The sequence below is a fragment of the Heterocephalus glaber genome, unplaced genomic scaffold (genome assembly GCF_053883595.1).
Source record: "Heterocephalus glaber isolate CG9 unplaced genomic scaffold, H.glaber_assembly_v1.0 deba00000676, whole genome shotgun sequence".
Lineage (NCBI taxonomy): Eukaryota > Metazoa > Chordata > Mammalia > Rodentia > Bathyergidae > Heterocephalus > Heterocephalus glaber.
The window spans coordinates 28,792,030-28,815,632 of NW_028258156.1; the positions used below are offsets into that span (position 1 = coordinate 28,792,030).

The following is a 23,603-nucleotide window of genomic DNA, read 5'->3' on the forward strand; positions in this document are numbered from 1 at the left end:
CCTACTTTCCTAAGTGAACTTGTGTTTGGCAGTTAAACCCCTTACTTGAACTTGCTACCAAAATGGATCTCACCCTCATTCCTCCCTATGACCAGCCCAAGCCCGGATGCGATTCTGTTCTCTTCTCCAGTGGTCTTGGTCCAGACAAAGGCTCATTATAACTCTGCTCCCTTGCTCTCCTGCTTCCCTGTGTGGGAGTTGAAGAACCCTTCTGATGAAATTGCTGGAGGGCCTGACTGGCTAACATCATCACCACCCCATTTTAACATCATTTCTAACATAGTCTGTACGGAAATTGTATTTCTGAGTGAATGAATGAGTGAATGGCATTTGAAACCAAATGTTCACATGAAACAGTTTTTCTGAATTTTGTTAACTTCCGTTTCTTTCAGAGTTCGCTATCTGGCAAAGGAGAATGTGACACAGTACCCTGAGGACCACACGGTCTCTTTTGTGCAGCCCAACGGGGCCATCTTTGTGCCTTCCATGTCAGTGGGGTCAGAGAATGACACCTTCACAGTCCTCAATCTGGCCGTGGTGGTGAGTAGAAAACAATGAAGCTCCCAGTTTCTAAAAACTCCAGAGCCTACCTGCCTGGATCTGTGAGAATTATTACTAGATTTGTTACGTCCCAAGTTGTATAAAAATGTTTTCTCTGTTGTTGTTTGGTATGGTTGTGGTCATTTGGAACAATGACAGAATCGTAACAGGCAAGTAGAAGATTGCTTTCCGTGCATCGTTAAAAGATCAGGGTTAACAGGGAATCGTCACGTGGCTGGCAGTGAGGCAGAGAAATGTCATTCCCCAGGGATTCTGTGAACTACACTTTTATTCCAGGTGTGATTTGAGAATAGTTTCAGAGATGCAGTTCTAAAGTGTTTTATTAAGCGAAATTCTTGTGCTTGATCCATTTATCCTGTTAAAATCCGACGTTGTTCCTGTGCCTTAGTCCAGCCTTTCACTTGTAGGCTGCGCCTCACATCTACACGAACTCCTTTGTTCAATCGGTGCTGAATTCACTCATCAAAAAGTCCAAGTCGTCCATGTTCCAGACCAGAACAGTGAGGGAACTGCTGTGGGGCTACAAGGACCCATTCCTGAGCCTGGTTCCGTACCCTATTCCTACCACCATTGGCGTGTTCTACCCGGTGAGTACCGCCTGGGATGCTTGAATTCACTGAGCACAATGCCAGTGGAAGGCCTAAGTTGTAACTCAGGGCGCAAGGCCTGTTGTGAATCTGGGGTTATATATCCGAAAAGTTTTAAAGTCTCTATCTCCTATGATTTCAGTTTTCCCTAATTAGTGTAACTAAATTACTGTAATTTTAATGTGAAATCATCATATTTCTACTCATAAATTATGCTGTGTGTCTACACTGTTACGCTGAAAATCTCCAAACATGTTTTCAATCATGATTTCTCTTTTCACAAGTTCAGTACTATATTTTTGGTGTTAAATGTAGTTATCCTAACATTTCACCTTCACTATACCTTACAAATTATTTACTTAAAAAGTTTGCGTATTTCAGGGAGACCAATAAGCCAGCAAGCCTTATTTTAATGAGGTTTGAGATTTAGAGCTTCTCGAGATCCACCAGTGTCACGAAATGCCAGTTTGCAAGTCAAGAAGAAAATGCGTATGTGAGAGTGGGCCTGGTGGTAGCTTCAGGCTTTGAATTAACAATAGGAAAAACTGAATGCTGACTTGGAATTTCATTTGGTATTATATGAGTGTTCCTTATAATTTCTAATTCTTCATTCTCTTTACTTTTAGATAGTGCTTAGGATTTCAAGGCTACACATCAATTAAATGTTGATATAGAAAGCCTTAAGGGAGAAGAGATTCAATTATTTGAAGTCTTTTCTTGAATAACTGTGTTTTTAATTTTGCATGCCTATTTTCTTATCATTTTAGTGTCCACTTATTAAAGATTTTTTTTTTTTTGGTACCGGGGATCAAACTCCAGACGTGATCCACTTATTAAAGATCTTAATGCCTAGAAAACTTCTAGAACTCTGTCCTAGGGTTCTCACAGGTTGTGTGCATGGTGCCCTCTCTTTGATATAACAGAAATGGTCGTTCCCGTAACTTCACTGGTTAATCATGTTAATTAGTTAATTAGTATTGGAATTTGGGTTTTTTCAACTTTGGATGCTTAATTTCTTACTTTTGTCACAGTATCTCGCACTTGTTTCTAGGTAACTTTTACATTTTACTCTTTAAAAAATTGAAAGCCCTATACTTACAGCATCATATATTTCAAGTGATATACAGTCATAAATATCTAGTGTTTGCTATAACTTGGAAAAATGACTCACTCTGTAAGTAATTTTTTTTGTCTTATCTTTTCAGTACAACAACACTGTAGATGGAGTTTATAAAGTTTTCAATGGAAAAGACAACATAAGTAACGTTGGCATAATTGACACTTACAAAGGGAGAAAGTAGGTATCCAGGTGAAGTGTGTGTCGGTTGCTCAGGGCGGGGTTGTATTCGCCGGCTGGCGATCACAGCACCACCCCAGAAGAGCTGGCTAACATCAGCCTGGACCCCGCTGCTCTGCCCCGCTGGGCATCCGTCCCTTTGGGTGACAGCTGGGAGCTGGGGCAGCGCACGGTGTGTGCTCTGAGCCTGGGTCCTGGTTAGGGTTTGGTTTCCTTCAGGTGCAGCCTCCCTTCCCAGAGAAATGCACAAGGACCATTTCTGCCTCGCTGCATAGACAGCATTATAGTGACTTATCTCACTCAATGAAAAGGAAAAGAATTTGAAAATTTGAAGTGGTAAAAGGACAAAATAAAGCCCTTATTGCCAGGTCATCTGACGGATTCATAAATTACCAAATGTATAAGTAGGGATAATAAAGATCATGGGAGAAACCTTGCTCCTCTAGACCAGTTATTTCCTGATAGTAGAGATCAAAACTGAAGAAGATTAGATGTTTTTATTAATACAACCACTGCCTGAAACTGAGCCCCTAACTAATAATGCCATCTGACAATTAAATACTTACTAAATCTTCTTTCTAAAGAATTGGCAAAGATTTCATAGAAAAATTGGTAAGGAAATCAAGCATTTCTAAGCATTCATTTTGAGGGAAATCACATCATTCTCTATATTAAGGAACAATGGCCATTTCAATATTTTAATGATTGATTTTGAGGATAGCTGTTCAATATTTCTAATTAGAGTTATGGATCACTTTGTGATATGATTATTTGAGTCTCCATAATAGTACTGAGCACGATTAACAGTTTATTCTGCTTAAGAATGATATAAAATCTTGTATTGAAATCTCACTAGATAATATATTAGGAATAAAAACACCCAATTTTTTATCACTAAAAAATGTCAGCAGGGGCAAAGAAATAGTGACTACTGCTGCTTTTTTATTACTTCCCTATATAAGGAGTGATCATAAAATGCAGTGAATATTTAAATTTAAAAATTATTATAATAAAAGACACATTGCTATCAACCCCCTTCAACTAACTGCCCCTCATTATGACTCACTCATCCCATCACCCTTGCTGCTTCTGAAGCAGCTCTGGAGTCCTCTTTTGTGAGTGTCTTTCATTGCACCATCCTGGCTGCCTTGATGTCCTTAAATTGATTGAAAACATTTACCTTTTGCGGTCATTTTGACTTTGGGGAAGAGCCAGAAGGCACCCGATGCCTGCTCCAGTGAGTAGCTGATGAAAGCACACGGTAATATTTTCTGAGCCCGCCTATCCCTCGGATGGCCCTTGGCAGCAACATTCAGTGTATTTTTTATCATAAAAATATCAGAGGACACCAGAACTGCTTCTGAAAGTGCCAACAACAATGAGATAAGGATGGTTGAAGCAAAGATGAGTATTGTGAGGGGATTAGTGGCAATGTGTCTTCTGTTGTGATAATTTTAACAAACTTCAATATTAAGCATATATTTGATCGTACATGGGGTGTGTACATTTGGAGAGAGGGAATGAATGTTTGCATTTATTTAAATACTACAGCATAAACTAAATAAATACTGTCCTTTAATGGCAGTCCATGCAAAAGTTAAATGGGTAAAAAATGTAATATTTACATGTTTTGAATTCTATGGATCTAAACACCTTCTCTTTTATTCTTCCTGTGGCTCCTGTCTTTCACCTCATACTGAGTTTAGGTCAGCATCCCACTTAATGCTTTCCTCCTATTCTGTATGATCACCCAACAGACTACCCAATAATTATTGCATTTGCTGGAAAAGCATTCTCCAAGTAGTTATCTATATTTCTGATAAGGATCTCTCAAATTCTTCTTTCAGGACTACATCTATTCCAAGTTGTTATGATTTAATTATCACTTCGCAGTTTTTATTTTACAACCTGGCCACTTCATGATATCAGGCACTTAATGTATTGCGGTAAGATGAAAAGTTGAAACCAAATATAGGTTGGATGAATTAGAACATTTTTTAAGCTTAGTATTTGTCACATCTAATAGTCATTATGATAACAGAAGTAATGAATCACAATAGAAAAAGTAATGTGAGAAAGGTGATTTTGAAATGAAAATATTTGTTTATCTTTCTTTTTATTCCCTAGGAATCTCACCTATTGGCAAAGCTATTGTGACATGATAAACGGTACAGGTAAGAACTTCTGTAATAATAATCACAGTGAGGAAACTCACCTTTTCCCACAAACCCATCAAGCCTATGGCATTTGCAAGATTGAGGTTATACATTTATGGGTCTTAAATTGCCACAAATAATCCAGTCTCTTTTTTTATGTAGGCGTAGTAAACATCTGCACAGTATGATGGGATTTCTCAAGATGGACTGTTAAGGATTAGCCTTCACTGCACTAAAAAGGAAACCTTTGCTCTGTCAACACTGTAATGAACTACCATCCTGGTGACAGAAATAAGTGGCTAACAAAAAGAAGGAAACAAACTACTCAGATCTCTTCTAAATACTATACAAGTAACTTAGAATTGGAAAATAAACAGAGTTAAGCAAGAGAAAACATACTTTCAGGGCCTCATTCTTTTTTTTTTTTTTTTCCCCACTACCAGGGATCAAACTCAGGACCTTGCACACTTGTGAGGCAGGCGGCGGCACCACTGAGCTAAGTCACCGGCCCTAGAATTAAGATTTTTAAAAGTAGTGAGAATCAAATATCATGAAGGAACTAAAATCAGAGATAAGTTTTCAAACTAATGTGAAGCAGAAGTGTAATGTTTACAAAGTAGGCGAAGGGTGCTCAGTACAAAACAATATAATAAAGAGGAAGAAAGTTATGTAACAGGAAGTATAAGGGCTGTTTGCTGCTCCTCAGGCACAATTCAGTTTTGTGTGTTTATTTAGGTTTATTACTGTCTTGCCAGGAAAAAGTCCAGTGAAAACACGACTGGGCATGCTCTGTGGGGTTTTGAGCCATGGAAGTAATGCTGTCTATCTGCATTTTTGGAAACAAATTGTCAGACGTCTTAATGCTACAAACACTGACATGACTACATGAAACCTAGTCCTCAGAGACAGAGAAATGCATTGTAAATAATGAGGAGTTCTTGCTGGATTGAAGAAAGAACATCATTAAATATTTCTGTTCAAAGTTAAGTAGTTAACAAAAGGACGTAGAGATTAGGAAATTCATTAGTGACAATTTTGCAATTACATGAACGTCAGATATGAAGTTCAAACTATATAAGAGGACATTAGAAGGAAAACAAATAGGAACAGAAGCAGTTGGGCTAGAACCAAGGAGGGTCCCTGTCAGAATCTTGGTAATGGGTCCAGGAAAAAGACTAATGAAACAGGAAGATTACATTGTGTGGTAGAAGTACATTTTCTACCTTCTTCAATAAATGTAGAAAGATATAAAATGGAAATACTGGTGCACATTTAGAGTGTCTCTTTTGTAAAAACAGAACTTTTGATAATATCAGCCATCTTAAGGTCATTAACCATGGTAATTTGGGTGTATGACTGTGATATAATTATATCTCCAGTGCTGTTTTAGATAATGATTTTAAATGTATTTTCCTTTAGTTGTTAAGATATCAGGAGACAACTGTGGGCAGAGCCCAGTTAGGGACCAGTAAGGGGAGTTGGCTTGACTTGAACATTCATCTTCCTCAGGCCAGGATCTGTAAGCACAAGACCATGGGAAATCCGTCATGGTAAAAATCACAAGAGAGAAGTGAAGGCTGACAGAGGCACAGAATTAAAAGAACACTCATAGAAAGAGAATGTGGAAAGCATTTGAAAGACAGGCCTTTCTGTTCTAAATAATACATTCCACGGTGGCTCATTTGGTGACATTCATGAGAAGAAAATGGAAGTGATATCTGATTATTTCTTCATTTATTCCACATGGGCTACGGATTACGACTATAGTAGAAATTTAATAAATGTCTCTTTCAATTTGATAGATATGTTTCCAAAGCATTTACAGGAAATTCTATTTAGAGAGAAAACTTTAATAAGTGGTTTAAAAAATATGAGTCAGCCATTAGTGGAGATGAATGAATTAACATTAACAATAAGACAATGTTGATCTACATTTAGGGTTCGAAATTAACATCATGGTAAGAAAAGTGCCGTTCACTGGTGGGAGGCCATTTGCAAATCACACAACCATAGCTTTAACATCCGATTGCACTACTTTTTATTTCATGCCAATGAATGTGTTGTATGGGAATTTGTTAAACATAACCACATCTAGCCCCGTGTGGTGTATGAAGCACTCACGGGAAATGTGGCCAGAATGACTGAATTGTGCTGGGCATAAACAAATGCACTGAATGTTGAAAATATGAAGTAGCTTCCTCTGATTGATTATATGGTCAAGTGGTAGTATTTTGGACAGAATAGTTTAAATATACCTATCTCTTTATTTTTACAATGACTGTCAGAGTAGGTCATTTTTGAATTATTTATGTGGATGGTTTGTATTGCATTTCTACACACCAGGCTGGAATACTGAGCTTCAGATGGCTCTAGAGTTACATCTAATTCCTTGCCAATGGCTTGATTTTTAAACAGATGCAGCCTCCTTTCCGCCTTTTGTTGAGAAGTCTCGAATATTGCAGTTCTTCTCCTCGGACATTTGCAGGTAAGGAAGTGTGGTTTTTTTTTTTTTTTTTTTTTTTTTTTTCGGTACTGGGGATCGAACTCAGGACCTTGCGCTTGCGAGGCAGATGCTGGAACCACTGAGCTAAATCCCTGGCCCAATGCAGGTAAGGAAGTGATGCCACCATTATAACTGTGTGTCAAAATTTTTTTTTTCTGCACATGGTAAAATAAAGATAAAACCTTTACATAATAAAGTGGTATTTGAGAAAATAGACTATACTTAGGAAATTATTTTATTTCTTCAAAATAAATGCATCAATTTGGAATTCATAATGTTTAACTCTTGTCAAAAGACCCTTCTGCCTGCTTCAGTCTTTTACAATCAAACCGCTTTGTTTGCCATTCCTAAGAACAGTCTCTTCCTAAAGCCCGACCATAGGCACAGTCATGTCTAGATGGGATCCCCTCTCACCACAGAGGTCCAGAGAAGACGGTGCCCCAGGCTCAGAGCTGAGCTCCATCCTCTGCAGCCCCACAGCACCTCTCCAGACTGGTGGGGCCCCGTGATACCCACATTCCTACCCTTGAGCCGCAGTGCTGTCCCCAAAGACTGTGAGATTGTGAGCAAACATGAAACTTCTCTGAAGTTTTCCTTATCTGCAAAACTGATAAGCCTGTATGGAACAATGGTGCTCTGACCCTGAGATTAAAGCAAACAAGTCCCGAGCTTTGGGACAGAGGCCATGTGACACTTGGTGAAGGGCAGAGGGTGACAGCCACACACCAAGCAGCACGTGCACAGGCTTCCGGCAAGCTGGGGCTTTCTCTCTACTGAGAAGTTCTGAAAGACAAAACTTTTTCGTTTAAACTGTGTACAGGCAAAGAATTTGAAGCAAGTCACGTAAATAATCTTTAAGGGAAATTAACTGTAGTAAGGATCTTTAGGATAAATACTCCACGGTAGGTCATACGGAAAATTTACCCTTAGAAGTTTCTGAGAACAAAAGTAAGAACATTTCATACTCAGATACTGAGTTCTGGCAAGCCTTAAAATTTCACAAAAACTTTTTTCCTAAGAATTAAATAAGAATTTAAAATTCTAAAACAGTTCTTCTGTCTGCCTGTTTAGGTCAATCTATGCTATATTTGGATCCGAAGTTGACCTGAAAGGAATCCCTGTGTACAGATTTGTTCTCCCAGCTAAGGCCTTTGCATCTCCAATTGAAAATCCGGACAATGATTGTTTCTGCACAGAAAAAATTATTTCAAAAAATTGTACATCATATGGTGTGCTAGACATCGGCAAGTGCAAAGAAGGTGAGTAAAAACGGTCGCTGTCATGGTTTTGACATAATCTGAACTAATCTAAAATCTAACCTGTGCCCAGAATATCTTTCTACCCAAAATTTAAAATTAAAATAATAATGGAGTGAGTTTATGGCAGGAAGGTTTGATGTTGGTTTTAAAGAACATTTGAATCCTCCCTGTGTTTCAGTGTTGGAAAACAGTTATTGGGGAAATCACACCAGTATTACGCTATGCTCTTTCTATGTTTAGGGTAGGATGAAAATTTCCAGAACACGCTCTCTGTGCATCCTAAATTGCTCATATGCCATTGTTCTGGCTTTCTTTTTGGCAACAAAAAATGGCAAAGAGAAGTAAATGTTTTCAATATGTCTCTGCAGCGGGAATTGGCAAGGACACATAGCTCAGAGTCTGTCTTACTCATATTCTTCTTACTGTAACTGCTGTGCATGAAAAAAGACAAAGCTACTTATAAATTAATTCTCATTCCATAGACATATGCTGCCAGAAATATGAAAGAATGAATGTACATATATATTTCAAGCTGCCTACAGCAGCTGAGCTTTGCATATTAAAAATTAACACCTGAAGAATGAATGACAGATATCAATTGACTGGTTAGTAGGGTGACAGAATTTTGTATTCTGTTTGCACAATAGGAACTTGCCATAAATATTCAAAGTCAACTTTGTATTTTTAGAGGAAATATTTTTGAGTGATATGGGAAAGATGAAAACGACTTATCTCCAGTTGACTCTGAAAACTTGTTTTCAGGAAAACCTGTGTACATTTCACTTCCTCATTTTCTACATGCAAGTCCTGATATTTCAGAACTCATTGAAGGCTTAAGTCCAAATGAAGAAGAACATAGGACGTACTTGGATGTTGAACCTGTAAGCAAATATATTATTGATCTAATTTGCTTAATATTTCTCTTTAAAAATCAAATTTAAATTCACTTTGTCATACTTATTGATCACATTTTTTGGATCTCTATTCTTAATAAACTACTGAAAATTTATATCAGTGAAAATTACATTGGTATCTTCCTATTTGGGGGTAGAAATGTCAAGAAAATTCAATTTTAGTTGGAGCAAGTAAAACTTCATAAGTTATTTAATGAGCCATTGATTTGGAAAACTAATGATGAAAACACATCTAATTGGCTTACAATTAGATGATTTGTATATATGATGATTTTTGCTTGTCTTGGACTCAACTGCAGATATTTCCATGAAGGATCATCATATGCTATAAAGGATTAAAAGATTTTATGAGCATATCTAAATTTGGGCCAAAATCTAGTATATTTAGTGTCAGGAAAAATTACAACAATTGCCATCTTACAGCAGTTTCACTCTTTATTTATTATCTTTCCAGAAGTAAAGGAGGGCTGGGCATGATCTGGGTTCAATCCCCAGAGCCATGAAAAAAATTAAATTCTAGATTCTATAGTCACATTTTTTGTTTAATAATAATGAGTAGTAACCTAATAAGTCTGATACATTTGAGTACACATAGCTCAGAAATTAACTCTGAGTGGTTACATTTTGTTACTGCTCCTCCTTTCGATTTTTCTCAAACCATTTTAGATAAATGTCACAAAACTTGACTCTTGATGTTACATTGGCCAAGGAAATTGTGTGTGTAGACACACAGACCTGGAAGATGATTAAATAGTTACATGTGTAATATTTGAGAGGCTCAATTAATTTCTAGTGCCTTCCACTGCTCCTCTTTCAGGTTAAATTCTTCTTAACTTTCTCGCAGACATAGGAAAAGTAAGTTTTGAGTATTATAAATGTGTTTGTTAACATAACATTGGTAAATCTTTTCGTCTGTTATCTTTTTAGTTAACTGGATTCACTTTACAATTTGCAAAACGGCTGCAGGTCAACATACTGGTCAAGCCAGCAAAAAAAATTGAGTGAGTCTCTTTTACATTATTCTACAATGATTTGAATTATTTTCTTATAAAAATGTGAGTAAATCTAAGAAGGTGGAAAGAATATCAAATGTCAACTTCTCTTCAGCTTCATGTCATTATGAAATAACTATTAAATGGTTATGATAATTTCCACTTGTAATTAAGAATCCTACCTAATATTTGTTAAATGGTATATTTATTTTATATTTCAGAATGCTTTTAATTCAGTTTTGTGGTGGTATCTCTTATTTTACTACACATACAATTTTCCTATTGCAGTAATCTTTGGGTCATATTTACTATCCTCATTAGAACTTGTTGAAAAGAAAAATGTATGTTTAGAAAAAGTCAATCTAATTAGAAATTTGCATTAAAACAATTTATGAGTGAAAAGTCTGAATAATATGTTAAAATTTAAATAACTTACTACAGAGAACAAAATCAAGAACCTGAACCAATATACAAGAGCAACTATTTCCTTAAAATTTATTTACCCTAATAATTACTAAAATATTTGTTAAATATGTATGAATATATTGGCACATATTTTCATAATTATGTTCAATGTATATTACAGAACATTAAAGGGCCTGAAGAAGAATTATATTGTGCCCATTCTGTGGCTTAATGAGGTTAGTATTTTAATTTATCAATAATGTCAACTTTTTATATAAAGTTTTGATGTTTCAAAATTATATGTGTATTTAGTATTTGAATTTGTGTGTATTTCCATGCTTATATGGATGAGCCTGCACATTATTGATTATATTTGTTTGAGAAAATCAAATACAAATATTTATTAATTTGGGTTTTCTTTCTTTCAGAAAGGAAAATAACACTTTAAAATTATATTAAAATACATCTATTACATAGTTTTCTTATCATATTACTTGTTTTAGGAAAGAAGCACATATGCATATAACACAAAAAAATTATCAGAACTCTCCGAATACACTAGTGGTAATAAAGCCAACAGTGCTCATAAAGGTCCACTGAGACAGGGTGGAGCCAGCCTGTCTGATTGCCTGATGAGCTGTTTTTATTGTACATCACTGTGTGGATCCATCATAGAATCACAAAGTGCGCTGCATAAAGCTTTAGAGCAAGTGGAATTGTCCACTTTTGAAATTTCCTCATTACTGGGAAACAATCTTTGGAAAAGTGAAATATTTCAGAGACACAGTTCCGAAAATAGTATGAACCACAGCACCCTGAGGAGTGCTGTACAGCATGTTTGAAGGGAGGTCGATTGTTTCTTTATTTTGGCATTTGGCACGTTTCCTTTGAAATGCAAAAGGGATTCCACAGGCTTATGCTTTAGACACAGAGGACAAACACCCGCACAGATGTGAAGGATAGCATAGAGAGAGTTTGAGCATTTTGTTTCACTGTCTACCTAAATAATGTTAATTATTGCTTTGGTTACAGACTGGTACTATTGGCGATGAGAAAGCAGAAATGTTCAGAAAGCGAGTGGCTGGAAAAGTAAAACTGCTTGGCCTTGTGGAAACAGTCTTGCTCAGTGTTGGGGCAGTGATGTTTGTCTCCTTCATGATTTCTTACTGTGCATGCAGAACACAGAACGTGAAGTGAGTGAGAGCATGCCAGAAGTGTGTGTTGCCTAACTAATGCCTATTTAGCCTTATTTTAATTCTGCCAAACTCATACATCGTATGTTGGGACATACATATTTCTGGACATGTCTAGCCAATTATTATTTCTTAATTTGTCCTCCACTGTTTGAGGTTCTTAATATAAATTTAGACACAAACAAAGGCTGAATGAGCACGAGATCTGTAAATATCAAACAGATTACTGAACTGCACCTGTAATGCTGAGAGGAGCGGTGAAAAATGATCTAATTGTGACCCCTGTAAAATTAGCAAAAAGATAATTTGGATCTTGTTCATCTCTTGCTTATTTGTATCTAATTATAAAAACTTACAAATAAATAATTTATATCACTGAGTAGAAAGAGGTATGTACAATTAAACACTTTGAAGATGTAGGTGGATTGAGATTTAAAAGGGAAAGAAAAAAATCAAAAGACCCAATAAAAGATGGGGATCAATATAAAAATGTATGTTTGGATGAAGCATGGAAGTGAATTGAGATAAGGTAAATATTAAACAGGAAGGCTACCTGTGGACATGCTGGCTAGGTCTCATGAACACACTGTTTGCCCCTGCAGATCCTGTGTTGACTCCCATGAAAGTGTCATCACTCCTTAAAGACCCCAAGTGTCAGATTGTTTGTACCCATGTATGGCTAAACTATACAGGAACTGGGAGTTGCTGGTGTCTTTGTCAACAAATATATTAGTTTTGCTGTTATATTCTTTGTTATAAGAAAAAATGATTGCCTTATAAAACTCTTCTTTACCAATTATTTGACTTACTAGGGTTAGAATTACAGGAGGTATGTTTCCTAAAACCTCAGTTTTGAATACTCCAGAAGTTATGTATCTGGGAGCATTTTGTGAACAACTGAAAAAAGTAAGGCAATAGATGCACAGGAGGGAATAAAGTATAAGACGGTAAACTAACGAGGACTTTATCCACTGTGTCATGAAAAGAACGCACCAGAGCTCCTTCTGAAAGGAACGACATGCGCCCCTCAGCATGGGAGGTGGTTAGGATGTGGGATGCCTCTTCCAGCACAGACTTACTCAGCTCCCCTTCCTTGTCTGTCATTTGCTTCTCTGAAGAGTCATAGAGCAGTCTGAAATGTGTCCCTGTGTCCTTGGATGGGAACATGTCTCATAGATGAAGTTCATCATAGAACTTTTCCCTTGAGAAGTTGGGCTGCATAATGGAGATCTCATATCTTGGATATATAGTACTCAGTTTTTACCTTATTACTCCTCTGCTTTCTGCTAAATAATGCCATTCTTTCTGCTTTACAGGTAGTAAATGAGTCTACATTTATGTAGCAGCTATGTCAAGACCTTTGGTAATATTGACCGATGACATGGAGATTTAATATGCTTTATTTTTTATAAAATACACCCTTTCTTTTAGTTAAAGAAATGGTGGTGCTCTCTCTATATATATTTTGCACGAAGCTGCAGCACTTTTTAAAAGGATTAAGATGTCATTAAAATCTATACTTTGTACAAAACCATCATTCTTCATACAATTGAGTTGCTCTCAGTTTCTAGCATGAACCAATCATTTCATTTGGTTCTGATTCATGGATTTGTTCCATGGTGGTGAACTCAGCAGAGGCATGGATGTTCTGGGAAAACCCTGGGTCTCCGATTCCTGCTTCCTTCACCAAAGGGCAAAAGGATCATATGTGGACTGTCCCTGTTCAGTTGCTATTGGCAGACCACAGGGCTGTCACTGCATTGTCCTGCCTGAGCACAGATAATGAGATGCTTAATAATGGAAGATGTATGAGAGGCTCTGAACCACCATCAACCACCATCGTGCACCATGTCAATTTCTTTCTTGAATGAACCCTTTGTACAGCAGCAGTAGACACCATAACCATGTTTTACTTCATAACAATGGTCTTGTATCTTTTGTCACTCATACAAATGGAAATCATCCTTAGTTCGCTTCAGCTCCTCCTATTGTAAAGACTTTGCTATTTTCCATGTTGTTTAGGTCTTCTGGAAGTCTGAATATATTCTGGTCTTTCTACTCAGTTGCAGCTTACACCTGGCAACCTCAGAATGCTGTTCTAATAAAAGAGATATAAATGATGATAAAGGAATTATTGTATGGCTATTACAAAGAGTAGAATGTGCATAAAAATATACTTCTTGTAATATTTCTTGCTTTCATAGTCACTTCAGAAGGACTGGTTTCAACCATTAAAAGTTTTCTTCCTAAAATGCTAATGTTTTGCCTAATTTCTGTTGTATTATAAAGCATTAACTCTAGTTTTCTGCTTCCAGTATTTTATCTGAAGTTGTATTTCTTTCTGAATTCCATTATAAGCACTTACTTATAGGCTACTTTGTAAGCCAATTGGGGAAAGAGAAAAAAAGAAAAAATAAAGACATTTGGTTTCATCTTTTACAGCGTGGTGTGAGACTTGGGTTATTTTCTTATTTGGGGCCACATTAATGGGCTTTTCTGCTCTTGTTAGCAGTGAGGGTTCACTCTTTGCAGAGAGCAGCAGCCCTGAAAAGCTGTGACAGAGAAAGGGATTATAGGTACAGGAGAAGTGAATAGTGACTCACCTGTTCAGATTGAAAAGAAATAAGTTGGTGTCCTTCACAAGCTGTCAGAGTAAATGTTGAAAATTCCTATTGAAAGCCCAAACTAAGAGAGTGCCTCTTTGAAGGGATCTTTGGAATCTCTGAAAATACTCAAAGCATAATGATTTGTACTTTTTAATTGGAAGGGGGGAGACATCAGCCTGAGATACTGACATGGAAGATAAGTGTCTAGACATCTCCCTTGGGAACTTCAATCTGTGCCCTTTGCACTAAGATATTTGTAGATGAAACATAAAGGACATAGAGACATAAAGGACATTTTAAAAATATCTTATGTAAGACCGTGGGCCTCACCAAACACTCCAAGGAGCTGACTACAGCAAAGATCACCCAGGAGGGAACACACCTGACAAGTTGTGAAGGTAAAACAGACCTTTATTATTCTGCCCAGACAGCACCCTCCAAGCACCAAGCTTAGAGAGGCACCCAGCTCAGGGACTGAGGTCTTTTTATAGGGGTCACAAGAGGGAACTTGGCAAGCAAAAGTACAGAAGCGAGACGTTGGCGGTTGGGGGAGTGTAGCAACCAATCTTTACATAACAGGCATAAGGCTAACTTGCGGTTTCCTTGGAACAGCAACAAGTACATTCTGGGAACTTGGCATTCCCACGGTGAAGTGTAACAGAAGCAGACAAGATGGGGCCTTATTACAAAATGGAGTAACTTTTGTTCAGTCTCACTCTTAACAGGTGGATGAATGCAGTTGAGACTGTTACAAAGCCCTGGGCTGTGTTCCATACACACTCCTGCTCCCTAAGATGAATGTGAACCTGACACACTGCCCACGCGTCCTCATAAAATAAAAGAACTCAGTGAGGAAAGGCATCTCCTCCTCATACGAGGTTTGTGTATCCAATCCTGACCCAGCTCTTGTTTCATATCAAAATTCAATTCATGGCCTTAAATACCATAGAAAAGACTGCACTGCGTCTTTCCTGTTGTTTAAATATATGCATATTCCATCCTTAGCATGCTTCCGAATTTCCCTCCTCAAATTCTATGAAATGTGTAAAAGAGGGAAGAAAATCTATACAGAAATGTAAGTAGAGTATATACTAAGATGTCCAGTAGCAAACATTCTTCTTTAAGGAATGAATTTGTTATACGAAAGCCATGGGTTTGAGGGAACTAGTGGAGCAGAATGGTGAGGAGCAATCGGTCCTCTGAGAAACGTCGAGAACACGTGCTCACACAAAACACTGCAGAGTCTCACAGGCATCAGCAGGACCTTGGAGGGCCTGGTGCAGCACAGTGCCAAGACAGGTGGCACTGAGGAGAGCAGGAAGGGCAGTTCGCTGTCACCCCACACAGCCCTCCAACCTGGGCAGCACAGCAGGAGAGAAATACTCGCCCACACAAGTAAGACCACGTGGGGCTGCGCGCTACACCCCAACGCAGATGTTGTGGGATGAAAGGCAGCACTGGGTGGACAGCACCACTGTGATTTGAGGCCCGGTTGCACAGGCCTGCCCTGACCTTGCGAGGAGGACGGAGCCTCCAGGCTGCAGCACTGCAGCAGAGGACCACGCCTTGGGCTGCAGACCACACTCAGAGGCAGCGGAGCTGGGGCCAGACCCCACCCCACCCATGCTGCCCCTGCCTTCATGGCCACTGAGGCCAGCCAGGTGTTCCTTGGGCAGTGTTATTGAGCCCAGCACTGCAGCAGGCACAGAGGGTCCCAGATGGCCAGCCTGAGTTTCAGGACCAGCTGGCTTCAGGAAAGGCAGGCTCAAGGACAGCAGTGAGCACCCACTTCGAACAGGCAGACATTGACTGTGGCCACAGGGGTCAGAAATATTCAGGAAGTGTAAGTGCCAGGGAGACAAAGTGGAAAGAAATGGAGACTGAAAAGAAATGGGGATGCATGGACCCTCTGGCAATTCAAAATACCTGCCCTAGAAAAGCTCAGAGAACTTCAAAAAAGAACAGAAACCATTCCAAGAAATAAGGAAATAAGGTATGTCCAGATTGAAAATTTAACAGATTGAAATAACAATAAAAATTTCAGAGCTGAAAATACCATGACATATTTAAAACACAAGGATAAAGCATCTCAACAAATCTGATCAAGCAGAAGGTAAACTTGACAGCGGGTTACTTGAAAATGCAATATTCCTTTGATATCTGGGTGTTCAACTCCCATCTATTCAACAAACTGTGGATCAAAAATATTTAGGAAAAAAGCATTTGGACTGAATATGTACAGATGTTTTCATTATTCCCCAAACAGCATGACTCTTTACCTATCATTTACATTCTATTAGGTATTACAAACAATCTAACAATGGTACTAAAATTTACGGAGGATGTGTGTAGGATATATGCAGATGTTGCACCATTTTCTATCTGCAGATTTTGGTACCTGTGGGATACCAAACACGGACCGAAGCCCAGGACTGGAGGGATTCACAGCTGAATTCCAACAAACATTTAAAGAACCAATGCCAAGTGATCCAGTTCCTTTTAAATCTTTAAAAAACTCAAAAAGAAAGGAATACTTTCAAACTCATTTTATGAGGCCAGCATTACCCTGATAGCAAAGCCAGAAAAACATACAACAAAAAAAGGAAACCATAGGTCAATATTCCTGATTAGTATAGATGTAAAAATCTTCAGCAGAACACTAGCATTTCTGTGCTTGTTTCGGCAGCACATACACTAAAACACTAGCAATCCTAATTCAACAGTGAATTAACACATCATTCACCATGACCAAGTGGGATTGGTCTCAGGCATGCAAGGATGACAAATCTTACACATCAACTGAGCATGGTGCATCAGGTTAACACAAAGACAAAAACCACAGGACCACCTCAATAGATGAGCAGAAAGAATTTGATGAAATTCACTGATCTTTTCATGAGAAAAAATTTCAAACAATTAGGTAGATAAGGAATGTTCTTCAACACAATAAAGTGCAAAAACAATAAACTCAGAAAACATTTTTAGTGGAGAAAAACTGAAAATTTTCTTCTAAGTTTCAAAATACCAATGCCTTCTATTCAATATAGTGCTGGAAATTCTATCTAAAGCAATTAGTCAAAGGAAAGAAATAAAAATACATCTGTTATGGCTTGTATTTAAATGTCTCCCAAAGCCTCACGCACTCATAGGTGGGGATGGTGGGAGTGATATCAGATCATGGGTGTGTGATACTGGATTAGTCTGCTCATGGGTTTATAGCCCAGTCAGATGTTGGAAAGTGAAGCCTAGTGAGAAGAAGTACCTGGGAAGTGTATAATATTACTCATCCTCTCTTGATCCACTACTTAGCCACCTGCCTACCCTGCCATGGACTGCTTCTCTTATGCAATGTCCCTCTGCCGTGTTGCCCTGCCTTGGGCCAGACAGTTATGGACGAAAGCTCTAAAAACTATGTGTCAAAATAAATCTTTCTCCTCTAAGTTGTAGGTGTTGGGTATTTTGTGTCAGCAACAATAAAGTAACTAAGACAGCATCCAAATCAGGAACAACGTGAAATTATCCTTGTTTATAAATAACAGGATCTTAGAAATGGAAAACTCAAAAGTTTCCACCAAAAAAATTATTACAACTGATAAATTTGGTTAATTTGTAGGACATTAACATGTAAAAATCATTTGCATGTCTATTTATTAATGGTAAATTACCTGAAAAAAAGAACTTGAAAAAAATTCCATTATACATTATTATACATTAGCAATGGTGGTGCATGCCTATAATCTCAGAACTATGGGAGGCTGAGGCAGGAGGAATTCGAGTTTGGGACCCACATGGGCAACTTAGTGACTTAGTTACCTGTCTGTCTCACAATACATAAGTAAAAGGACTGAGAATGTAGCTCAGTGGTAAACCCCTGGGTTCAATCCCCCATATCACAACAAATACCAAATAAGTGAAAGATCTGTAAACTCAGAACTACAAAATATCTATGAAAGAATTTAAAAAGACACAAATAAAGGGAAAGCTACTTCTTGCTCATGGATTGGAAGAATTAACATGGTTCAAATATCCATACTATCCCAATTAATCTACAGACTCAATACAATTTAAACTATCAATGATATTCTTCACAAGAATATGAAAAAATTCCTGACATTCATATAGAAATACAAAATAATCAAAAGCCAAAAGAAAGGTTGCGGCAACATAGTACCTGACTCCAAAACACACTACAAATGATACGAACAAAACAACTCAGTGCTGATATAGAAACAGAGAGCCCAGTGGAGCAGAAGAGAGGCCAGAAATAAATCCAAACACTGAGAGCCAGCTGCGATTTTACTGACTCGCCAAGCAGGATGTGGAGAACACGGCATAGCCACTCTGAGTAAAATTAGACCCTTATTTCACACTTTACACAAACCAATTCAACAGAACACTATGATGGATTAAAGACTGAAATGTCAAACCTGAAATTATGGAACAAAACAATAACCTAAGGGAAAAGATTCAGGACATTGCTTTGGGCAATTTTTTCAAAGCACCGATACAAAAGCAAAAATAGAGGAATGGGCCTCCCTCGAACTGAAAAGCTTCTGTGGAGTCAAGGAAATAATGGCTAGAACGAAGAGTAAACCAGCAGAATGGGAGAAAAGACCGGCAAAGTGTACACTGATGAGGAAGACCAGCCAGAACACGCGAGTGTCTTTAGTTGCACTGTTGCAGCTGCCTGAGGGCCCTGAATCAATTCGCAATGCCGGCCTTTGTGGTCCTGTGATTTTGGGGAGGAGCCGGAAGTCACCAGAGGCTAGGTCTGTGCCTGAGGTGGAGGGAGACAGCGAGCGCTCCTATGAGGCTGGCTTTCCACTGCCTCACACTGGGCCTCTGCACGCAGTGTTTTTCATCATAAAGACATTCAGGAAGGAGGACTTTCAGAACTGCTTCCGGAAGCTGAAAGAATGATAAGACAAGCGTATCTGAAGTTAAGGGAGAGTATTTTGAGGGAGATTAATGGCAATGTGTCTTTTACCATATTACAGAGTCCACCAAAAAAATGTATACTCCAGGAAAAGGAAAACTTGTATAAATATTTTAATACGGAATTTATTGAGACATCATGAGATTAGTACAAGATACCTGTGGCCTCTACAATTACCAGAGGTGCTCAAAGTGGTGGACATCAGCTTCCAGACATTGATTAGTACATGAACTGCTGAAGTATGTAGACATATTTTTGTCAGACTCTGTATTTTTAGAATTTAAGCATTCACCATAATTTCGATCATATCTTATATATATGCCTCAAGACATGTACACAAGAAACACATAGTTTTATCTGTAAATTAATAAAAATTAAAAGCTGAAAAAAGAAAACTGGAGGTTTTATTATTATATTATTGAGACAGGGTCTCCCTGGGTAGTCAAAGCTGGCCTTGAACTCACCACGTAGCTGGCCTCGAACACAGTGATCCTCCTGTCTCAGCCTCCTGTGTGCTGGCATTATAAGCGTACACTGCCATGCCTGGCAAGACTAGAGTTTTGATCTGTTGTGTGCATGTGTGTGTGCACTGTGACAAAATCCAGAGTCCGGAGATTGAGGAAATCTATTAAATGTCTGACTGTTTGCTCTGGTAAGAAGCAAGTAGTGTTCAGAGAGATAAATGTTTCGGTATCTGTAATTGTTCAGGGACGAATGTGTATACTTTATTACATAGAAAAATTGCAACCTTTCGTAGAAGCACATTTTCATTCCAAACTGCTTGCTCTCCAAATCTGTAACTATGACTCATAATTTAAGACTGAAAATGAGCTAATTGAGAGTCACCTACATTGGAAAATGCATCGAGGTATATTGCTGCCTATAAGTGCACAAAGAAATGGAATAACCTATGCAGATTTCAGTTTTCTTAAAGAAAGGAGAACTAAGGGTATTGCGTCAGGAAAAAATTAAAGACTTCAAACACATTGGTTGTCTTTCCAAATTCACTGTGTGCAAACCCCGAGTGTCCAGGCTCAGATGAGTACAAATGCAATCTGTCAACATTGTAGCTTATCAGGGTCTGAACCATAATCACCTTTCTGGCAGGAGTTTGCTTTCGGTGTGTTCCAGCCCACTTGTCAGCTTTTGTTTGAAGCCCAGTATATTTATGGTTTTGTAGCTGTTCTCTCTTCACCTGCTTCCTTCAGCCTGTCTACCAATCTGAATGTACTTTGAACCCAAATAACAGACACTGCCCATTTTGGTTTTCCACATAAAACCACATCATCTATGCCTTTAATTTACTTGCAATGAGCTGCACTGAGAACCTAAAAATAAGTTGCATTTTATATTTCTATCAAATACATAAATACTCTTTTCTTTTGTTGCTCAATAGCAGCTACATTTAAAAATGTTCATAAAAATAAATGCTTTTGGTGTTATAAAAGTGCTTTTGCATTTCATTTTATTTTCTAATGTATTCGACTCTCTGTTTTTTGCTATTCCCATTTTGTATTAACTGCTTTTGTCTCTTTGTGAGTTATTTACTGACCACTTCTATTTTTGGCCCCCCTGAGCTGCCAGTGACTCTGGCCTGAACATCGCAGAAGAGCTTTATTCTACATCTTTGTGCCAAGGGACTGCAACTGGGCCAGCACAAGTGTACATGTTCTAAAGTTTTGGTGCCTTAATTGTGTGGCTTGTGAGCCGGCAGCTTAGATGCCGAGACTCCAACACATGCAGAAATTCAAATTGTACCCCACCAGCTGAGTCAGAATCTGTAGCTTAGCATGGAGCACAAATGAGAATACACACAGAAATCGCTGAAAAACCCCTAATGGAAGTTATGCTGAAACTGGACTAGCTTGAGGGTTTTATTTGACCTGTTGCTGATCTTAGTTTGATTTATTATAGGAGGACATCAGAGATCAAGGCTGTGTAAGCGCCGTGAGTTGAAAGGAAATCCATCAGACTTGAAAACATTGCTATAAATACTCCGTGATTTGTCATTTGCCTTGTGGAGCTTGTAAAGTGATATTTTCAGTCGGTAACAAACCTAATCTATATGGCGGAGTAGAGGATAAAGTGGAACTAACTTTATATTCCCTGCCTTTGCTGGAATGTGTTATTGGCTTGACATGTCTGACATCTTGACATTATTCATGACAAATATTCTTATTTATTGCATTTAAAGTAGGGTATAGATTAAGAGCAGACAATGGATACTAAAATTTGAGATATTCCTTACAATTCATCTAAAGTGAAAGTTATCTACCCGATTAAAGGGAATTTTCAGGATCTAGTAGTTTTGTGCATCACATAGAATATATGGAATGTTATAGTTATGCAGCTTTACTAAGGGAAAACACTAAGTGAAATTGCATTCTTACTAAATGTCTACAGCAGGGAGCAGGGGAGGGAGAAGATAAAAAGAGGGGTGGAGGGGTGGGGGTATATGGTGGAGACTGCCCACACCGTCGCGGAAGATGGGAGGCCAGGCTGCAGGCCAGGGCAGAGCTGGAACATGTCTGAGCTCAGAGCCAAGCCCATGGCTGTCCTTCCACCCCATTCATATTTCCACTTGACACGGTTGAGAACGACAGCCTTTGGGGAAAGCTGGTCCCCCGTACATGGGAATAGGTCAGAGGAAAGTAGATGGTTTCATATCACATACTTCCAACTAATGAAAGAAAATCATTTAGTTATTGGTAAATCCATCCTAGAATGAAAATATACATTGCAAGAAAGTCTTCAGTATTGTCTTTTGGTGTACACTAGGGAGCAGGACTTTAGAATGTTTCTCATTTCTGGCACCTGTTTGAAATGTCACCGTATGTTGATGCTGTATGTTTTCTCAGAGGTATCCAGAACATCACTCGTGTGAAGCACTATATACTGGCTAACAATTTAGTAGTTTCCCTCCCCTCCTCTCCTCATCCCTGCCACCAGCACACAGGCAGCACAGGGGTGGCACGCCTGTGATAAATTACAACAGGCCCCAGGGCCACTCAGCACAGCAGCCAGCTAAATGGTCCACAGGGTCATGAATTCAGAGATTCCCCCTGTGGAGAATCTCTTGCTAAGATGTACAGTGTTGCTTTGCTGTTTAATTTGTGTTTTCTGTTTTATGGGAGAACTTTCAGCCCTGTTGACAAAGGACTTGAAGAAGAATGGAAGAAACTGTGGAAGGTAGTAGCTAGTGAAACATGTTAGACATCAAGTAGAACCTTTGTTGAAAAGAGGGACAGAAGGACCAAATATACGGGGGTTTTAATGTGCACAGTACACCGCATCAATGTGAGTTAAGAGACAGGATGTGTGGATGGGACATGCACAAAACAAACACACAGCAAATACGGCCACACCCCAGGCTCCTAGCTGCGTGCCTCTCTCTCTGCAATGCAAGAGCAGATTCTGGTGCTGGGCATCTTCTGCATTTTGTTCTCCCTAGCATCCTTGCCATGAGAGGAGGCTGATGCCTCAGCAAGAGAGAAGATGGGGGTGCATTATGTACCTCAGGGTCAACATGGGGGCGGGGGCAGTGTTGTTCCACCCTGTTTGCACCTTGTCCCGTTTGGAAATTTTTGCTCTAGCTTCTCACTGTGGATTATAAGTTGATTAATAAACTGTTACTTGATAATCTTCAATTGCTCTTGGAGGTGTGCTGAGACCTTTGCTCTATGACCTCTGCCATAATGCCTGGTAGTATCCTCTGAGGATACTAACGCACCTATGTCATTTCTGATGAGCTGTTTTTGTCTTTTTGCTCTCCATTTGGTTTGCTGTGAATCACTTTTAACTATAATAATAAAATAATAGAAAGTGTTATACAAATTAAGATATTTCATTGCAACATTTTCTGTATACGCAGGCAATGTGCTTTGATGGTATCCACCCTCCTACACCCTCTCTCCCCAGACCCATTCTCCTTCCCTGTGGTCCCTTCTTCCCCTTAGATTCCTCATAGGAGAGAAAAGATGCAGAGTGTGTCTTTCTGAAACTGGCATATTTCTCTGGCTGATTTCCATTAAAATGATCATCTCCATAAAACCCAGTTTCCTACACATCACGCCCTTCTACGTGGCTGCACAAATGCTCTGTTGTATGTGCACACCATGCGGCCTTTACCCATTCAACCATTGACGGTCTCCCGGGATGGCCCTCGCCATGCTTGTTATATTTTGTTAACGGCCG

General features: G+C 38.7%; 1 protein-coding gene across 10 annotated transcripts in view; it reads left to right on the top strand.

Moving 5' to 3' along the window:
• The window catches only part of Cd36 (CD36 molecule (CD36 blood group)), a 99,627-nt gene extending 85,321 nt beyond the window's left edge, over nucleotides 1–14,306 (top strand). For 8 of the 10 annotated variants that reach the window (XM_013070346.3, XM_087206733.1, XM_087206731.1 and 5 more), the window contains exons 5-15: nucleotides 393–540; nucleotides 969–1,148; nucleotides 2,354–2,445; nucleotides 4,573–4,619; nucleotides 7,017–7,086; nucleotides 8,176–8,363; nucleotides 9,126–9,244; nucleotides 10,205–10,278; nucleotides 10,856–10,910; nucleotides 11,707–11,867; nucleotides 13,184–14,306. In XM_013070346.3, the coding sequence (XP_012925800.1) occupies nucleotides 393–540; nucleotides 969–1,148; nucleotides 2,354–2,445; nucleotides 4,573–4,619; nucleotides 7,017–7,086; nucleotides 8,176–8,363; nucleotides 9,126–9,244; nucleotides 10,205–10,278; nucleotides 10,856–10,910; nucleotides 11,707–11,867; nucleotides 13,184–13,187 (1,138 nt within the window). In that variant the 3' untranslated portion in view covers nucleotides 13,188–14,306. Of the gene's footprint in view, nucleotides 1–392; nucleotides 541–968; nucleotides 1,149–2,353; nucleotides 2,446–4,572; nucleotides 4,620–7,016; nucleotides 7,087–8,175; nucleotides 8,364–9,125; nucleotides 9,245–10,204; nucleotides 10,279–10,855; nucleotides 10,911–11,706; nucleotides 12,254–13,183 lie in introns of those variants that run through there. The other 2 variants (XM_087206734.1, XM_021253985.2) reach the window with 2 other exon arrangements.
• Nucleotides 14,307–23,603: the final 9,297 nt, after the last annotated feature.